Source organism: Leopardus geoffroyi, chromosome A2 (genome assembly GCF_018350155.1).
Source record: "Leopardus geoffroyi isolate Oge1 chromosome A2, O.geoffroyi_Oge1_pat1.0, whole genome shotgun sequence".
Taxonomy (NCBI): Eukaryota; Metazoa; Chordata; class Mammalia; order Carnivora; family Felidae; genus Leopardus; species Leopardus geoffroyi.
Window position 1 is genome coordinate 82,230,443 of NC_059331.1, and position 19,630 is coordinate 82,250,072.

Below are 19,630 nucleotides of genomic sequence, written 5' to 3' on the forward strand. Positions count from 1 at the left end.
ACAACATTTATGTTGTTTTAAGCCCTAACTTTGTGATAATTTGTTATAGCAGCCATAAGAAACTAACACAGTGCCCCTGACATGAGACACTAAAAGAAGACTGGGTACACATCTCAGCCTTTCTGAGCCTCACTTTCATTATCTGTAAAATGGGGATAACATCACCAAACAGAATTGTTTTAAGGATCAAGATAATTTAAATAACAAACTTAGCATATAGTATTCATTTTTCAAAATGATAGCTTTTTATTTACCAATGTATCTTTCTTATATAGAGGTGTTTGGGATTTATAGAAAACATCCCCAAAGCCCAATCCTTTAGTATTTTAATCAATATAAGCCCCCTTTTAATAGGGTAGCAATCAGGAAAATTGCATGCAATTTATAGGAAAAAATAATCACTCACAAAGCAATACTGTTGTCATAAAAATTACTCCTGGAATAGTTTTAATCCTGGGTATAATTTTGTGCCTATGAGATAAAATGTGTTTAAGAAGGAAAGATAACTTATGTAAGATAGCCTATTTTTACAAAGCTCTAGTATTTCTGCTGGCTCCACGGTCTGAAGACCATAGATTAAATCATGCCTGCCCTTTTTTAAAGTCACTCTCTGGGGAAAAAAAGGAAGGCTACCTTTGACCTCACAAAATGCTAAGGTTATTTTTAGTGGAAAGTTTCCCCTATCACTCTTAGATGGGATGTTGATGTAGCATTCGCTACTTGATAATAATCAAGTCTCAGACCCAGGAAACCTTATATTTATCTCTCTTACCACAGGAAGCAGTAGAATCAGCCCTCTCTAAAGTAATTTCCCACAGGTTCAAAGCTCATGTTAACATTTGCCACATACTAGCCCACTCAGCCTTAGATACCTCACCAATAGTATCATTCAAAAGAAAAATCTTTTTATGTACTTTCTTATCATTTTCATTCTCATTTTGCCAAGTTCCTTCACATCACACCTTCCTAAGCCTTTGTCATGATAGTAGAAGGACTGGGGAACAGGAATAGGGGAATACATCAAAGAATCATGTGCTCCAAAGCTGAAGCTTTTCTTTTTAAATATTGTCATGTCCCTTGGGTAGGCAAGCAATACTTCTGTTATTTAGTTCTGTGCTAACCTGTTTGTGACCCTCACCCCAAATGACATGCAAAAGCAGCTTTCAGGAGGTTGGTACAACAAACTCCTTCTTTATTTTCTTCATTATAGATTCCATTAATATGTTTCAACCTAACACTCAAGTTCCCTTACCATATTTACTCAATGAAAATCAACACATTCAAGCTGATCCGTAAATCATTTACAGGACTTGGAAGGCTCTAGCAACAGGAAATGGACGATTTTTCAAAGACCTTTGTCCTCTCTACAATCAGTAATGAAACTGAGGCTCAGAAGGGCTGAGATGTGTGCCCAGGCTTCTTTCCTACTAAAAACATAGGAAAGCTCACAGCCTATGTTCTCTAAAAAGGGAGATGCATCCCCCCCCAAAAGGCTGATCTGGATGGGGGGACACAAATATGTCTATTAGGGTTGGTCTATAAGCCTTGAAAAAGACATAGGTCAGGAAAAAATATATTATAAAAATATTAACTAACTTAATACAGTTGACTATTGAACAACAGACAAATTACGGGTGCTAATGTGTCCAGAGAAAACCTTCGCCTATCAGGTTTCAGAGAGGTCAGTGATTGTCCTCACAATCCGAGTCCTGAAGAGGTAGGAGAAAATGGGGTGCACAGATGAGAAAATGAGATATAAAAGGCTGAGTATCACATGTACTAGAAAGGAGTGTCAGAGCAGAGAGACCCATCTCCCTGTCACTCACCAAGGTTGAGAAAAGTAAGGCCCTTTGTCACATGTGAGTCAACACTCCCAAGAGCAGCAGTGAAGGTCTTGCTGTGCCCTGTGGGTAGAGAACAGGAAGCCAAGAAAAGAATGGTAAGAAACAAAGAGCCGGAATCCCACCCAAGGCTATTACTCTATGTGATACTCTCAACATTTAGGAGCTGTGAAACTGACAAAGCATGTGTCTGACTTCTGGATTTCGTGGTTCCCCATCATTCTCCAAAAACCAGCAGAGAAAATGGATCACAAGTGCAATCACCATCTAGTACTTGTTCTGGGCTTGGAGTATAATATTAGACTTTATAAGATGGGTTGTGCTCAGATAGAAGGATCTGAAGCATTTTGTTGTAATGTTTATCACTTAACATTTATCATAAACAGTCAACACATATGTTATGTGTATTCTACATTGTACTCTAACAGCAAAGAAAAAATATTAAGAAAAATTGTAAGGAAGAGAAAATACATTTATAGAACTCTACTGTGTTTATCGAAAAAGCCCTGCATATAAGTGGATCTGTGCACTTCAAATCTACATTGTTCAAGGGTTAACTGTATTCATCATTAATGAATTTATTCAGGAAACATGTATTATATAGGTATAAAGGTATAGAATGTACTGATAAAATTCATTACAAGGTAATAAATCTTTAAAATTTATCTAACTTGCTACCATTTGGAAAAAGTGATTATGTACAAGTAAAAAAAAAAATAAGAATAAATGGCATGTACCTTTATGAAAGTAAAACACTGAATATGTGAATTTTTCCCAAGAGTCAAACTTCGGACTGTAACACATACATAAACTTCCTAGAAGTAAGAAGGCATTTAGTAGAACTGAAAAGAATAGGAGACAAATAAAAAGTTTCCTAAGTCACTTAACCTGACTTCTATTCCTTTAGACGTTCTGCCTCAACTTAATAGATTATTCCCCAAATCTAGAAATGGTCTATCAATAAGTTAACAAGTTGCTAATTCCACAGTTACTCAGCACACACATAAGCAATGTATTGTGATGAGCTACTAAAGAATAGGAAAATGAATAGAGATACACTCCTACATATGAAGTCATGAGTGTCTAGAGAAATTTACAAAGCTTCATAAGATCCCCCTAATGTACATATACTGCCCTGCTCTCTTATTTAGCTTGCCTCCCAGGCCATTACTAATAGCTATAGACCCCAGTTTAACAAAAATGTACCTCTTCTTTACAGAAAGTTTCCAGTCTTCTTTGTTATCTGGAATGGAAGGCAAACTGGGCCAATAAAAGCAAATGTGTGTTGGACCATACCCACACATATTTGGGTCACCAAGAGCCTTGGTCCAAGGGCAAAGAAGAGTTCGTGGCACAAAGCAGTCCTCCCAGAATGAGCCCTGACTGCCTTTACTTACCCCATCACTCCAGAATACCCTCAGCCTTCACTCCTCCTTCAGTGTGTAATATGTCCATCATCTCTAGCAGCTGTTGCTATGTGGATAGACTAGATATTCTCATCAAAGACCTACCATTGAGGGCATTATACAGAAACTGATACTTCCAATGCTAATGTTTATGTGATTACCCAAAATAGGAGATTTCCAGGTGGAAAGGAACTTAACAAGGAATCTGGAAACCTGGGTTCTGGTCCCAGAACTACAATTAGCTAGCCATGTAAATTCAATCATTACTTCAGTGAATAGCAGTATTTCCTCTGTTATACTTCACTAGGTCCTTTGTCAAAGAATCAGGGTGGCCAAAAAAAAAAAAAAAAAAGCGCCAATTTTCTCTAAGAAGGCTATTCAAAGACATATATGAGAATTTTGTTATAATATTTATCATTTGTGACTATTTTTAATGACATTTAAAACTGCACCATATTGTTAGAAGTACATTTTATTGCAATATCTTAAGTACAAAAGGATTTAAAAGAGTAATTTTATCAGATAAAAATAGTAACAATTCTACTAGATGTAAAATTACTGTTATGGCTACTGAGTATACAATAATAACTTTTCTTTAAAATTACAGCAGACTAAGAAACCAAGTAACACTATACTAAAGCTTAAACAAAAATAGTAATTATAACAGTTAAAAAAGTTCTATGTACCACTTGGACTATTTTTATAAAGTAAAGATACTACCAGCAAAAAACTACTGGTTTACCCTGTCCTTTTATGTTCTATGATCACAAGGAGAAAGAAATTTTCAGCAAACATAATTAAAAATTTAGCCTCTCTAGTAATTACAAAATAAAATCTTTTCTAAGGCACCATATTTTTTCTTTCAAATTAGCAAAGTTTTTAAAATGATAATCAATTCTGTCATGGGAGCAGTAGGAAAAACATTCTCAAATAAGAAGGAAGTTGCTACAACCTCTCTGAAACACAGTTTGGCAGAGGATTAAATATATTCACACCTGTCGACCCAAATTCTTCTTGTAGGAATCTATCGTGTAGCATGAACATGAAATGTCCACAATAAAGAAGATGATATCCCCCCCCTTCTAGCAAAATCCTCCACACCATCCTTTAGAGAATGGAGGTCATCATTTTTCTTGTTTTGCAGAAAGTTGAAGTGAGATGTAAAATAAATGTACCCAATTACATTCATCAGGAGCCATCTGCAGATCTCATAAGCAAACGTTTCCAAATAGTTACTAGGTTGTGGCTTAGTTACCCTTCCCTAGACCAAAGGTGGGAAAAATAATAAAGACACAGCAAGGTGACACGGGTGTGCACAGACTCTGTGAAGCTTGTCCCATGGATAGAACTTTCTTTGATAATGGAAATGCTTTATATCTGTTGTCCAAATTGGTTGCCACTAGCCACATGTGGCTATCGAGCACTTAAAATGTACCTACATAAAAACAAGGATATCAGAAAATTTTTGGATGGTATCTATGTTTCTGAAAAAGGAACAGTTCAGCAGGCTGATGAATAAAATCGAACTTGTCTAGCTACAGAAATACCAAGATGCCAGATGATTTATCAGACTTGTTTGTGAATTTTAAAGATGCAATAAAAGCTGTATTGATTTGGGGAAATTTTTTTTTTTAAATAAAATGTAGCTACTGTGACTCTTTTCTGTTTAACTTTAATAAATGTAAATAGCCACATGTGGCTAGTGGCTGCCATACTGGACAACATAGCAATGGAGCACTGGTTCTCAACCTGGAAAGCATATTAAACTCACCTGGGGCTTACAGATTCTCAAACCTCCCCTTCAATCAACTAAAAAGAATCTCTGAAGGTGAGACCCAGGCATCAGTATTTTTAAAATGTGCCTGGGGCACATTAAGTTCTCTAAACCTCAGTTTCCTCATCTATAAAAGAAAATATAGAACCTACTTCATATAGTTCTTACATAGGAATTAAATGAGATGTATGTATAAAGCTCTGCCAAAGAAGTTATGTCTGGCTATAAAGCTTAGCTGCGATTATGATTATTCCAGAATGATTCTGCTGCTATTTACAAGTTGGGGGAACTCACTTGGGGGAAGTCAGAGTTTCAAAAAAAAAAAAAAAACAAAGCATGCTCTTAATGGTGTATCCAGAAAGAGATGTTTAATAAATATTCATCAATGATGAAGATAAAATCTCAGAGTTGGCTAGCCTTTGGGAAACTATTTGGACAATGAAAGCTATTATGGGCAAAGTTTTCCAAGGGAAATTATCTCATTGTAAAAGGCTCTATAAAATGCTAAAACACAAGACTAATTCTGGGAACTTGTGAAGGGCAACTCTTGCAATTATATGAACAGGAAAAGAGAATTTACACTTTTCACCCCTCACTACCTCCCAGTAGGTGGTGCACAAGAAAGAATACAGCCACTGACTGAAGTACAGCTATAGAGTGGACTATTAGGAAAAGAATATTTTCCTTCCTTCACTGCTTTAGGAAGTCTCTGATTTACCCTCCTGCTATAAACTATCTTTAAAAATCTGCATTAATTATGGGGTGCCTGGGTGGCTCAGTCGGTTGAACATCCAACTTTGGCTCAGGTCATGATCTCACAGTTTTGAGTTCAAGCCCCACCTCAGGCTCTGTGCTGATAGTTTGTGCCTGGAGCCTGTTTCAGATTCTGTGTCTCCCTCTGTCTCTGCCCCTACCTTGCTTGCACTCTGTTTCTCAAAAATAAACAAACATTAAAAACATTTTAAAAAAATCTGCATGAACTCAATCTTAATACATAAGTGGCAGCACTTTTGCCCACCATCACCGCTCATGAGCACCCCCATCATCCAGATTTTCAGCTCTAATTCCTTGGAAGGTAGTGGATTTCATTTCTTAGGGCAGGAAAATTCAGGACATAGATGCTTTTGAGCATGTAACAAGCAATGCTGAAAGGACAGAGTAGCTCTTAATGACCAATATGGGACAAATGAACACCAAACATTATTATGGCATCAGTGATGTAAGATTGGGTTTGTTTACAACCCTGAGTCTGATCAGCATTCACTTTCATGAACCCTGTTCTCTGGTTTCCACACCCAAGGAAATTTAAGCTCTCTGGTACAGAGGGAGCCATATAGGGATTAGACTATCTGTTCCCTTCTCCATTCCTACTTCACTGAACTAGGCTTTTGTTTGGTAACTACAAAGGTGAAAAATCATTTTTATAAGAGCAATTTGGGAAATACATGAGGTGACAGCTTGAGTTAAAAACCAAAAGGATGCTTCCTGGCTTGTTTGCATCTTACATCAGGACGTATCCCATTTGAAACAGGCTTATTTGTATTTCGAAGCTGACTGTGAAGAACAAGACTCATTTTCTACTGTCCTAGACATTGCTGGGAAAGGAAAAAAAGCAGACTCTTCCCCTTCTGGTGCAGATAAACCCAACATTTTGTTGAATAAGATACATCATAGATCACCCATCTGTAAGTTATAGCTGCTATTGTTCGTGAGAAATTCCTATGGGAATAAAATGAAAAGGAATAAAAGCTTCAAAGAATGAAAGCCTAAAATGATTGTTTATATTTGGCAGATTTAAAATAAAGCACCAGGGAAGAGCCTACCCAGGTCCCTCCACACGAGCTCAGGATCCCGTTACCTCCCACCTTCCGAGCAAATTCGTTGTACCAGTGATTCCTCTCTGCTGTGTGTTGTCATCTTTTCTCTTGCCACTAAATACCATGTAAGCATTCAAGCATACTGGAGTCTCTACCATCCTCAAAAATAATACTCCCTAAATCTTGCTACCCCTTCTAGCTGCTGCCCCTCTCTTGTCTATACCTGCTATGATTTTTTTTCACCTCCCATGTGCCACTACCCAGCACAACCAGGATTTCACTGCAATCACCCACAGTAACCTCCATGCTGCCAGACCACACGGACTCCACCGCTCACTGCCTAGTAACAGTTAGCCAATTTCCCTTTGTAAAACCCCCCTCTGCCTTTGGCTGCTACAGTAAAACAACTGCTTTTCCCCTTCTCTCTCCAGACCTTCTTTTTCCTTTTTCTTTGGATATTCCACCCAATCTTTATATATTTTGCTTCTCAGATCTTATTCCTAAGCTTCTTCCCTTTTGACCCTATACCCCTCCCATGACTTCAAATGCCAACTGCAGACTTAATGACTTCCACATTTATTCATGTCCAGTCCCGACCTCTCTTCTAAGTCCCAGATCTCTTAGTTAACATGTCCAAAACAACACTCACAATCTCTCTTTCTAAGCCTGACCTCTTAGCCACTATACCTCAGTAAATGGCACCACAGTTCACCCATGTGAGAAACCTGAGAACTATTCCTTTCCAGCTAATTGATAGCAAGTCTTCTCAGTTCCATCTCCAAATGCATCTCAAACCCACCAAATTACCACCTCTGCCATCCTAGTTCAAGCCATCCTCCTCCCAAATGTACAACCATAACCTCATCCTAACTGCTCATCTCCCTACTTTTTCTCTTGCCTCCTCCTATCCATTCTTCACACAGCAGCAAGCGATCTTTTAAAAATACATATCTGATCACATCACTGCCCGCTTAAAACACTTCAGTGAAGGGGCACCTAAGTGGCTCAGTCGGTTATGTGTCCAACTTTGGCTTAGGTCCTGATCTCATGGTATGTGAGTTCAGGCCCCACGTTGGGCTGACAGTGCAGAACCTGCTTGGAATTCTCTCTTTCTCTCTCTCTCTCTCTCTTAAAATAAATAAATAAAAACTTAAAAACCACAACATTCAGTGAAGGAGCATCAAGGAGTGCCAAGTAAAAAGCTGTTGGGGACTAAGGCAGTCACATGATACTACAATAGCTCACAGGTTACTCCTGCAAAGATTAAAATGTACCTTTTAAGGGAGACAGGCAGTGGTTACCACGTGACCAAATGACCAAACTTAGCATCACAAGTAGTAGGACATCCTGACATTATGTGCCTCCCCATCTGGTGCGAGTAAATTTCACAATATTACCCATGAAGTATTCTTATGAAAAAATTTTAACTTACGTAACGATGCCTTTCAGTCTAATTATCAACATACAGAGAATGTGGAAGACAGAGGAAGACGTTAAATACTTCCACAAGGAAACAGACAAATCCAGAATGCAGGGTAACTGGCCTGGACACTTCAAAATATCAATGTTGTAGGGGAAAAAAAATACAAAAAAACAGGGGGCGGGGACAGAGGATAGGAGGAGGGGAGTGGTCTACATTAAAAGAGACTACAAAGACATAACCAAATATAATAACAAATCTTGATGGGATCCTGACTTTAAAAATGATGCACACCACATATATTCATTTTTATACATACACACAAATATATAACACATATACAAACATATATAGAAATCTAAACACATATAGGACTTTTCTGAAATAATTATGGAAATTTGAATATGAAATTATTACTGATTAGTGTAATTCATTTTTTTCAGTGATAATGGAACTGAGGTTATGTTAAAGAGTGTCCTTAACCTAAGGAGATACATGCTAAATAATGTAAAGTGTCAGGGTGTCGGGGCGCCTGGGTGGCGCAGTCGGTTGAGCGTCCGACTTCAGCCAGGTCACGATCTCGCGGCCCGTGAGTTCGAGCCCCGCATCGGGCTCTGGGCTGATGGCTCAGAGCCTGGAGCCTGTTTCCGATTCTGTGTCTCCCTCTCTCTCTGCCCCTCCCCCGTTCATGCTGTGTCTCTCTCTGTCCCAAAAATAAATAAACGTTGAAAAAAAAAATTAAAAAAAATAAAAAAAAAAAAAAAAAAAAAAAAGTGTCAGGGTGTCTGCAACTTACTTTTGAATGGCTTAGTCAAAAGGAAGAAAATGGTACCTGTGTTTGGGGAGAGTGATCAAGCAACTACTGTAAATGATACAATTAAGTAAAAGGTACATGAATGTTCATTCTGTCCTTGAGACTTTCTGTAATGTTTGGGCATTCTCAAAATAAAATGTCAAAAGAAGAAAAAAAGACCTTTAATGACTTTAGACTCAGGATAAAAATATAAAGTCGTTCATGGTCTGCAAGGCCCTACGTAACCTGGCTCAAGCCACCTCTCCGCCACAGTTCTCTCCCCCTTGCTCCCTCTACTTCAGTCACACTGTTCTTAGCTCATTTACACCCTCCAAGTCTCACGTGAAATATCCCTGCCTTCCTAAACTCTCAAGACTGGTTTATGGAGGGACTTTGTGCCTGAGAGAGACCTGGGATGAACAGGAAAAACTGGGAGAGGCTAAGAAAGAGTGAGGTGGGAAAGCAGACACTTTTCAGGACTAAGACAGAACGTGCTGGAGGGTAAGAGCACAGGGACAGACTAGCTGAACTAGAACATATTTGAAGATATTAGTACCTTCTATCATACACTCTCATGACTTCCTAATTCCTACAGTTTATCAAGATTCTATTGAAATACTCTGTGTGCACTTATTTAATGTCTAAAATTCAAATAGTGGATTTTACTAATGAAAATTAGGTCATTTTTTTCTCATCATCATTTCTCCAATACCTAGCATACGGTAAGTCTCCATAAACATTGGCTTAGTGAATACCACATAATCTGGTTTTAAAGGAATACAGTTTTATTCCAAGTGCTACTTAACTCAGTGGTAACTGTCTACTCAAGCTAGGGTATTAAAAATGGCTATCAAATTTAGTTATTAGTGTTGACTTTGTAGAGGCTTACAGTACACTAATAACTTTATGTCAAGCTTTGATTGCTAGCTCAGTAAGTTCTAGAATGGCTCTTAAAGCAGCCTGGTACATAGGTTTAGAGTCCAAATATATTAGTAGGCCTGACACAAAAAGCATCCTCATAATTGTATGACATTTGTTAAAAGACGGAACAGGTGAGAAAATGTAGATTGATTACATACGAATCCATCCCCTCTATTAAAAAGCACAAAAAAATAACCCTGCTGACTGTGGCTTCCTTTATGCAGACAACAGATGTATAAAATTGGAGTGGAGAAGACAATTTGATACACTGGATAAGTATCCATAGGATCACTTATGTAAGATTGTGGCTCTATTATATTTTAAGGATCCATATATCTAAACAATGACTAAATTTTTTGTAGAACTCAAGTATAATTGAATAAATTGATAAATATAATCCTGGTTCTACCTGTATGGTTGGTAAAAACGCACAGGGTCAGGTGTTTCGATAAGTTCTCTTGGTCTTGAAGATCATCACATCCAAAGTTTACAAGTCTAAAAACATAAAGCATAAGAAACTGTGAATGCCTTTAAAAATTAGTTCTCTTGGGGTGCCTGGGTGGCTCAGTTGGTTTTGGCTCTCTTGGTTTTGGCTCAGGTCATGATCTCAGTTTGTGAGTTCAAGCCCCATGTTAGGCTCTGTAGTTGGCAGTGTGGAACCTGTGTGGGATTCTCTCCCTCTCTTCTCCGCCCTTCCCCTGCTCTCTCTCTCTCCCTCAAAATAAATAAATAAACTTAAAAAAAAAACTAGTTTCCTCTTTCACTTAACGCAGGGAGCATTGAATAATGGACTATGTTGTAAACTTGAAACTAACATAACATTGTGTGTCAACTACACTTGAATAAGAATCTTTTCATTGCTTTATATTTATTTGCTTCCTTATTTATTTATTTATTTATTTATTTATTTATTTATTTATTTATTTATGAGAGAGAGAGGAAGGAAGAAGGGAGGGAGAGATGGGCAAAGAGAGTTAGAGAATCCCCAGCAGGCTCTACACTGTCAGCACAGAGCCTGATGCAAGGCTTGATCCCACAAACCATGATATTGTGACCTGAGCTGAAATCAAGAGTTGATGCTTAACTGACTGAGCCACCCAGACACCCTTAATAGGAAGAATTTTTTAAAAATAAAAAATAAAGTTCCCTCATAAAGGATAGTAACTGCTATAACATACCCACCAAGGTAGAGACTTGTTCCTGAGAAATTTAAGTAGATAATGTGGGCCTTTTTGTTTAAAAGTTCTATAAAACTGGGAATGCAAGCTGGTGCAGCCACTCTGGAAAACAGTATGGAAGTTCCTCCAAAAATTAAAAATAGAACTACCTTACGACCCAGCAATTGCACTGCCAGGTATTTATCCAAGGGATACAGGTGTGCTGTTTCCAAGGGGCACATGCATCCCCATGTTTATAGCAGCACTATCGACAATAGCCAAAGTTTGGGAAGAGCCCAAATGTCCATCGATGGATGAATGGATAAAGAAGATGTGATACATATATACAACGGAGTATTACTCAGCAATCGAAAAGAATGAAATCTTGCCATTTGCAACTACGTGGATGGAACTGGGGGGTATTATGCTAAGTAAAATTTGTCAGTCAGTGAAAGACAAATATCATATGACTTCACTCATATGAGGACTTTAAGAGACAAAACAGATGAACATGAGGGAAGGGAAACAAAAATGATATAAAAACAGGGAGGGGGACAAAACAGAAGAGACTCATAAATATGGAGAACAAACAGGGTTACTGGAGGGGTTGTGGGAGGGGGGATGGGCTAAATGGGTAAGGGGCACTAAGGAATCTACTCCTGAAATCATTATTGCACTATATGCTAGTTAATTTGGATGTAAATTTACAAAAATAAAAAATAAAATTAAAAGAAAAAAAAGTTCTTTAAAAACATGATTAAAAAAAAAAACAAAAAAACAACCAACCAAACAAAGAAACCCAGGAGGCACCTGGGTGGGTCAGTTAAGTGTCCGACTTCAGCTCATGTCATGATCTCACAGTTCCTGGGTTCAAATGCCTCATCAGGCTCTGTGCTGATAAGATTCTGTGTCTTCGGACCAGACATCGGATTCTGTGTCTCCCTCTCTCTCTCTGCCCCTCCCCCACTCACGCTCTGCCTCTCTCTCAAAAATAAAGAAACATTTAAAAAAGAAAAAAAAAAAACCTACCATACAGAAATGGCATGGTCCTGGCAATAGAGAAAAAAATACATAAAAACAGAAGTTGAAAGTGATGTAACTTTTTTTCTAATGAGAGTGCTGCATACACTGTTTCAAAATAAGTACAACTGAGTGTTCCTATGTGATGAAATAAAGCTACTGAAATATAGAACAGTTTAGGCTTATCAGTAGTGTAATTCAAGACAACTTTCATTTCTTCTGTGCACTAGTGGGCTTCTGCCTATTTTTTCAAAAGTGTTCATGTTTTTACTATGTGTAAAATAGTCTGGGGGGGGAAAAGCTCACCTTTTGTGTAAAAAGGAAAACAAATAGCAATGCAACAGATAAAACTAAGCTACAATCCTCTTTGATGGCAACAAGGAAAGGGTTTTGATGTTGGATTCTAAATGCAGCCCTCCCTGATTCATCAAATCCTTTTATTGAATCACAGGGAGAAGAGCACTTCCACAGATCAAAATAAATGGAAACATCCTACAGAAATAAGTGGCTACAAAAAATCAATATGATTGACTTTACATGAAAAACCCTGTGTTTGTGCTTGATAAAGTCGTTTATGTTCCCTATAGAGGACAGAAATCTAAAAAATCACACACACACACACACACACACACACACACACACACACACACACACGGAATACTGAACTGTCCTTTTATCTGTATACCACAGATTAAATATAAGTATAAACATTCTGCCCACAAGTGTCTATAAAAATTAGTTGTAAACTATGAATAACTTACTTAAATCCTGAGTCACTTAATGTTATATCCAAGGGTGCTTCAAACTGTCAAAAAAATCATGAGAAAATAAACCAAAAAACAACATTAAGCGTTGATAGTTCTGAGCCCAGAGCAAGTCTGACAATGCTGTGCTTGCCTTTTGATGAAGAACCTATTTATTTAACCATCATTATCTTCAGAGATTATCTCCTAAATCCACAGCACAGGAAGTCCACTGGAAATATTCTGGCGTTTACATACAATCACAAGCTTGGTGTATATTTATTTCTTAAAGGGCTAATACTTGGCAAACTTTGCCTCGGATCTGAGTATCATAAATAGGTTATATAATAAGCCAGTCAGTAGGGGTAGACTTTTACAAGACACAGATGACCATGTACAGAGGGAAAGACTGGGTGTCTTTAGAAGGAGAATGAGTTTAAAAAAAAAAAAAGGCAGGTGGAGTAAATGAAATTCTTGTAACAGTATGATATCAATCTATATTAGACACCAATATTAATCCTAGGGAAGAAGAATAACATTCTATCCATCACAGGTAAAAGATACTTATTAATTCCTCCTCATGAGACTAGCATTCCAAATGGCTTTGCCAAGAGTGATGCTAGATTTTTACTAATCAGACTATACACTCTCACTGACATTTTACTCCATACTCAAATTCACTATCCTCACAAGTCTTTTTGGGTCAAATGACTTGTAATTATTTAAAGCTATCTACTATAGATAATTCCTATTACCCTCTACTAGACCTCACTTATATACTTGTTCCTTTAATGAGAGACATTCAGTTAGCAGAAATTTCCTATGTGCTCTTCTCATCACCTATATTAATTGTATATATTATAGAGTTGAAGCCTTAAGAGGCAAGAAATGTGCTACTTGCTCATACAAGTGACTAATGCAACAAGAAGTCTAAGATGCTCTTTCTGATAACAGCTCTCTTTAAAAGGAGGCCATGCGTTATAAAATTTCCTATAGTCCAATCATTCTCTAGACTTACCATTAAGTTAAACTTCTCATCAGCAGAAAACTGGAGGCATTTAAAAATACTCCTTGATTTCTAGAAGAAAAAACAGGATAAATGACAAATCACAATTTAAAAAAACAATAAAAACACTAGTAAAAAAAAAGAAAGAGAGGGAGAGTGAAAAGGAAGCAACCAAGAAGCAAACAGTGATGAAAACCTTTTCACGTTTTTAATAAACCTTCGTTGACTTCCCCATTAATGAAAATGCAGTAATTATAACAATGATAATGTCAAAATTAAATTGTTCCTGTGAAAGGAGGCCAGTGGACTCATTTTTACCTTTAGGTCAATGTAGTATAATCTCTGCTCTGACATATCCCATTGAGCCCAAACAAAATCCTCAGCTACTCTCTCTCTCGGGAGATGACCAGAGTCTTTAATTACCTAAAGAGGCAAAGAGATTTTAGAAATAAGTAACTATTTTAAAGGAGACTATATCTGGATTTCATTATTATTCTGCATATTCTATCTTTATAATACATACAGATATTGCCACGGTTTATTTTTCGCAGTCCCTGATCCCCAACACATATACATGGAAAGCCTTTCCAGAAAAGATTTAAGGCATTATTTCATTACTTACTCTTTCCAACCATTTTATAATAAGCAATATTATTCTTATCCCTAGTTTGCCAGATAGGCCAGGGCTGTTGAAGGCAAGGCCACACCTACCACAAATCAATACCTAGGCTAACAGAAGGTTCAGAGTTTCCCATTCTGCACCTAATCCACTCAGGTATCTGCAGACAAAAGGACTACTACCAAAGGCAGTAGCTGTGAGGCCAAGGAAAGAACTCAGGCCTAGGGGTGAGGGGTATTGGGCAACAATCCCAGATTGGCCATAAAGTATTCATGCCATGCTTCTTACCTTTATCTCTTCCACAGTGAGTATGGTGATACTGCCCATCCTTCAAGCAATACTTTACTACACATCCTTCAAGGCCTAACTTAGGCACTGCCTCCTGTACAAAGCCCTCCTTCACCTGTCCCCAAAACCAAGGCAAAAGTCACTACCTCTGTATTTCTATGGTACTCTGGCATATTTCTTTTTTTTTTTTAATTTTTAATTTTCAAGTTAGTTAACGTAGAGTGTGGTCTTGGCTTCAGGAGTACAATCCAGTGATTCATTCCTTTCATACAACACCCAGTGCTCATCCCAACAAGTGCCCTCCTTAATGCCCATCACTCATTTTCTCCACCCCCATCAACCCTCAATTTGTTCTCTGTATTTAAGAGTCTCCTATGGTTTGCCTCCCTCTGTGTTTTTATCTTATTTTTCCTACCTTCCCCTATCTGTTAAGTTCCTCAGATTCCACATGAGTGAAACCACGTGATATCTGTCTTTCTCTGCCTTATTTTGCTTAGCATAATACCCTCCAGTTCCATCCACATTGTTGCAAATGGCAAGATTTCATTCTTTTTCATCACCAAATTGTATTCCTGTGTGCGTGTATATGTGTATGTATACACGCCACATCTTCTTAATCCATTCATCAGTTGATGGACTTCTGGGCTCTTTCCATAATTTGGCGATTATTGATAGCACTGCTGTAAACATTGGGGTGCATGTGCCCCTTCGAATCAGCACTCCTGTATCCCTTGGGTAAATTCCTAGCAGTGCTACTGCTGGGTCATAGGGTAGGTCTATTTTTAATTTTTTGAGGAACCTCCACACTGTTTTCCAGAGTGGCTGCACCAGTTTGCATTCCACCAACAGTGCAAGACAGTTCTCCTTTCTCCACATCCTCGTACTTTGGCATATTTCTATTACAGTTACATTTAACTAATCCTATAAGTCTACCCCAATGAGTATGCACTCCCCTTCAACACCTTCATACTTTCAACAAAATTCTTAACTTGGGGGAGCCCATCTTATTTCCATTTTTTCTGAAATTTGTTAAATTAGGAGAGATTTGGGGACTCACAGAGGAATATACTGGCAAGAAAATGATCATCAGAGTGTGGCAACCCAAGTTCACATCTCAATTTTGCCCCTCTCTGGAGTTACCTCACCTCTGTGAGCCTTGGCTGTATTCTCTGTAAACATGGGGATAATTACAACACTGCCTACCTATTGCAGGATGTGATGAATGCATGGAACTGCACACTGCCTTAAGAAGCTGTCATCCAACCCTTTAAAGAATAAGGGCAATGATGCTTCACAGAAGGGCACAAAAGGATGGAGTGCTGAGGCCACACTGTGTTGGCTGCTGACAGAGGCCCTCACTCTGCAGTGTCTCTCGTGGTTCTCAGCCTCTCTTCTAACCAGCCAGTCCTCTGTCTATACCCACTTCTAGTCTTGTTTATTTCACTGACCTGGAAATCCTAGAGGATGCTCTTCTCTAAACTCACATTGCTGGCTTTCAGATTCTACCTTCACCTTTCCTCTCTGGTCTCTTTTCTAACCACTCTAGCCCTGTCCATGTCCTGTCATCCATGCCACTGGTGGCCCAGAGCTCCAACCACTTTCTATGGTTGTCTCTGACTACTTTCTAGTCATTTTCCAGCCAGCCTCTTGAGTTGAGATTTCAATCATAGATACATAATTAATAAATGACATTTTTCATTTCAATGTTGTTCATATAACTTTAAAATTAAAATCTTCAGAGAAGATTATTTTGATGAAGACTATTTAAATATTGAAGGAAATAATTTCTAATACCAATAATACATTATTATGTTACATTAATTGTCAAGAAAAACACAACTCAATAAAAAAACAGACAAGGATATAATTAGGCAATTTTCAGAAAAACAAATTCACATAGCCAGTAACATTAAGGGAAATACAAATTAAAATAATGATATCAACTTAAACCCATTAAATTGGAAAAAATTTTTTAAATCTTTATTTATTTTTGACACAGTGCAACAGGGGAGGGGCATAGAGAGAGGGACAGAAGATTTGAAGTGGGCTCTGTGCTGACAGGCTGACAGCAGCAAGCCTGATGTGGGGTTCGAACTAATGAACCACAAGATCATGACCTAAGCAGAAGTCTGATGCTCAACCAACTGAGCCACCCAGGTACCCCTGGAAATTTTTTTTAAAAGGCAAATGCAGGTGCACCTGGGTGGCTCAGTTGGTTAGCCATCTGATCTTGATTTCAGCTCAGGTCACGATCTCCTGGTTCCTGGGCTCGGGCCCCACATCAGGCTCTGCCCTATCAGCATGGAGCCTGCTTGGGATCCTCTCTCTCCCTCTCTCTCTGCCCCTTGCCTGCTTGCACTCTCTCTCTCAAAATAAACGTAAAAAAAATAAAAATAATAAATAAAAGGCAAATGTGGCTATGATTGGTATGGGTAGAGGGAAAGCATTCTCTTACACATTGCTTGTAAAACTGTGAATTGTTACAAGGTGTTTTGGAAAGCAATCTTAGCAAAATCTGTTGAAATATATTAAATGCATACATCCATCAACCCAATTATCCCTCCCTGAGGATTTAACCCAAAGAAATACGTGTACCATATATATATAGGTATGAAAAACATTTGAGATGATTTATAAAACAGATTTAAAAAAAATTTTTTTTAACATATATTTATTTTTGAGACAGGGAGAGACAGAGCATGAACAGGGAAGGGTCAGAGAGAGGGAGACACAGAATCTGAAACAGGCTCCAGGCTCTGAGCTGTCAGCACAGAGCCTGACGCAGGGCTCGAACTCACAGACCATGAGATCATTACCTGAGCCGAAGTAAGCCGCTTAACCGACTGAGCCACCCAGGCGCCCCTAAAACAGAGTTTTAAAAAGTGGCCGTCCGACAGAGCTCAGTTTGGCGGGGAACAAAGGCGCTCACCAGCGCCATCTCCCTCGCCCATCCCCCAGCCAAAATCCCAAAGGGAATCAGTTCCTGCCAGGGAACTTGCTTGCTCCACGCAAACACCCAACGCTGTGCTTCTGTGGAGCCACCCCTCCGGCAGCAGGTCTGACTCCCTCCCGCTGCCACAGGGCCCCTCCTGCAGTGGATCACCGGAAGGAGAAGCGAGCTAAGCCTGCCCCTCCTGCCCCTGTGCACCTTGCCTACCCACCCCAGCTAATACGCCAGATCCCTAGCATCACAAGCCTGGCAGTGTGCAAGTAGCCCAGACGGGCCACGCCACCCCACAGTGAATCCCGCCCCTAGGAGAGGGGAAGAGAAGGCACACACCAGTCTAACTGTGGCCCCAGCGGTGGGCTGGGGGCAGACATCAGGTCTGACTGCGGCCACGCCCACCAACTACAGTTATACACCACAGCACAGGGGAAGTGCCCTGCAGGTCCGCACCACTCCAGGGACTATCCAAAATGACCAAACGGAAGAATTCCCCTCAAAAGAATCTCCAGGAAATAACAGCTAATGAACTGATCAAAAAGGATTTAAATAATATAACAGAAAGTGAATTTAGAATAATAGTCATAAAATTAATCGCTGGGCTTTAAAACAGTATAGAGGACAGCAGAGAATCTATTGCTACAGAGATCAAGGGACTAAGGAATAGTCAGGAGGAGCTGAAAAACGCTATAAACGATATGCAAAATAAAATGGAAACGACCACTGCTCGGATTGAAGAGGCAGAGGAGAGAATAGGTGAACTAGAAGATAAAATTATGGAAAAAGAGGAAGCTGAGAAAAAGAGAGATAAAAAAATCCAGAAGTATGAGGGGAAAATTAGAGAACTAAGTGATGCACTAAAAAGAAATAATATACGTGTAATTGGTATCCCAGAGGAGGAAGAGAGAGGGAAAGGTGCTGAAGGTATACTTGAAGAAATAATAGCTGAGAACTTCCCTGAACTGCGGAAGGAAAAAGGCGTTGAAATCCAAGAGGCACAGAGAACTCCCTTCAGACGTAACTTGAATCAATCTTCTGCACGACATATCATAGTGAAACTGGCAAAATACAAGGATAAAGAGAAAATTCTGAAAGCAGCAAGGGATAAACGTGCCCTAACATATAAAGGGAGACCTATAAGACTCGTGACTGATCTCTCTTTTGAAACTTGGCAGGCCAGAAAGGTATGGCAGGAGATCTTCAATGTGATGAACAGAAAAAATATGCAGCTGAGAATCCTTTATCCAGCAAGTCTGTCATTTAGAATAGAAGGAGAGATAAAGGTCTTCCCAAACAAACAAAAACTGAAGGAATTTGCCACCACTAAACCAGCCCTACAAGAGATCCTAAGGGGGGTCCTGTGAGACAAAGTACCAGAGACATCGCTACAAGCATAAAACATACAGACATCACAATGACTCTAAACCCGTATCTTTCTATAATAACACTGAATGTAAATGGATTAAATGCGCCAACCAAAAGACATAGGGTATCAGAATGGATAAAAAAACAAGACCCATCTATTTGCTGTCTACAAGAGACTCATTTTAGACCTGAGGACACCTTCAGATTGAGAGTGAGGGGATGGAGAACTATTTATCATGCTACTGAAAGCCAAAAGAAAGCTGGAGTAGCCATACTTATATCAGACAAACTAGACTTTAAATTAAAGGCTGTAACAAGAGATGAAGAAGGGCATTATATAATAATCACAGGGTCTATCCATCAGGAAGAGCTAACAATTATAAATGTCTATGTGCCGAATACAGGAGCCCCTAAATATATAAAACAATTACTCATAAACATAAGCAACCTTATTGATAAGAATGTGGTAATTGCAGGGGACTTTAACACTCCACTTACAGAAATGGATAGATCATC

At 38.8% G+C, this 19,630-nt stretch overlaps 1 protein-coding gene across 7 annotated transcripts in view; it reads right to left on the reverse strand.

Moving 5' to 3' along the window:
* The window catches only part of LOC123606357 (gamma-secretase activating protein), a 90,479-nt gene that overhangs the window by 40,035 nt on the left and 30,814 nt on the right, over nucleotides 1–19,630 (reverse strand). For 5 of the 7 annotated variants that reach the window (XR_006716245.1, XR_006716244.1, XM_045494572.1 and 2 more), the window contains exons 9-14: nucleotides 14,217–14,321; nucleotides 13,911–13,970; nucleotides 12,911–12,954; nucleotides 10,382–10,467; nucleotides 2,579–2,683; nucleotides 1,827–1,904 (exon numbers count right to left, since the gene is read on the reverse strand). Coding sequence is in view for 5 of the 7 variants with exons in the window: in XM_045494572.1 (XP_045350528.1) it covers nucleotides 1,827–1,904; nucleotides 2,579–2,683; nucleotides 10,382–10,467; nucleotides 12,911–12,954; nucleotides 13,911–13,970; nucleotides 14,217–14,321 (478 nt within the window). In the remaining 2 variants the exon portion in view is untranslated. The remainder of the gene's footprint in view (nucleotides 1–1,826; nucleotides 1,905–2,578; nucleotides 2,684–10,381; nucleotides 10,468–12,910; nucleotides 12,955–13,910; nucleotides 13,971–14,216; nucleotides 14,322–19,630) is intronic. The other 2 variants (XM_045494570.1, XM_045494571.1) reach the window with 2 other exon arrangements.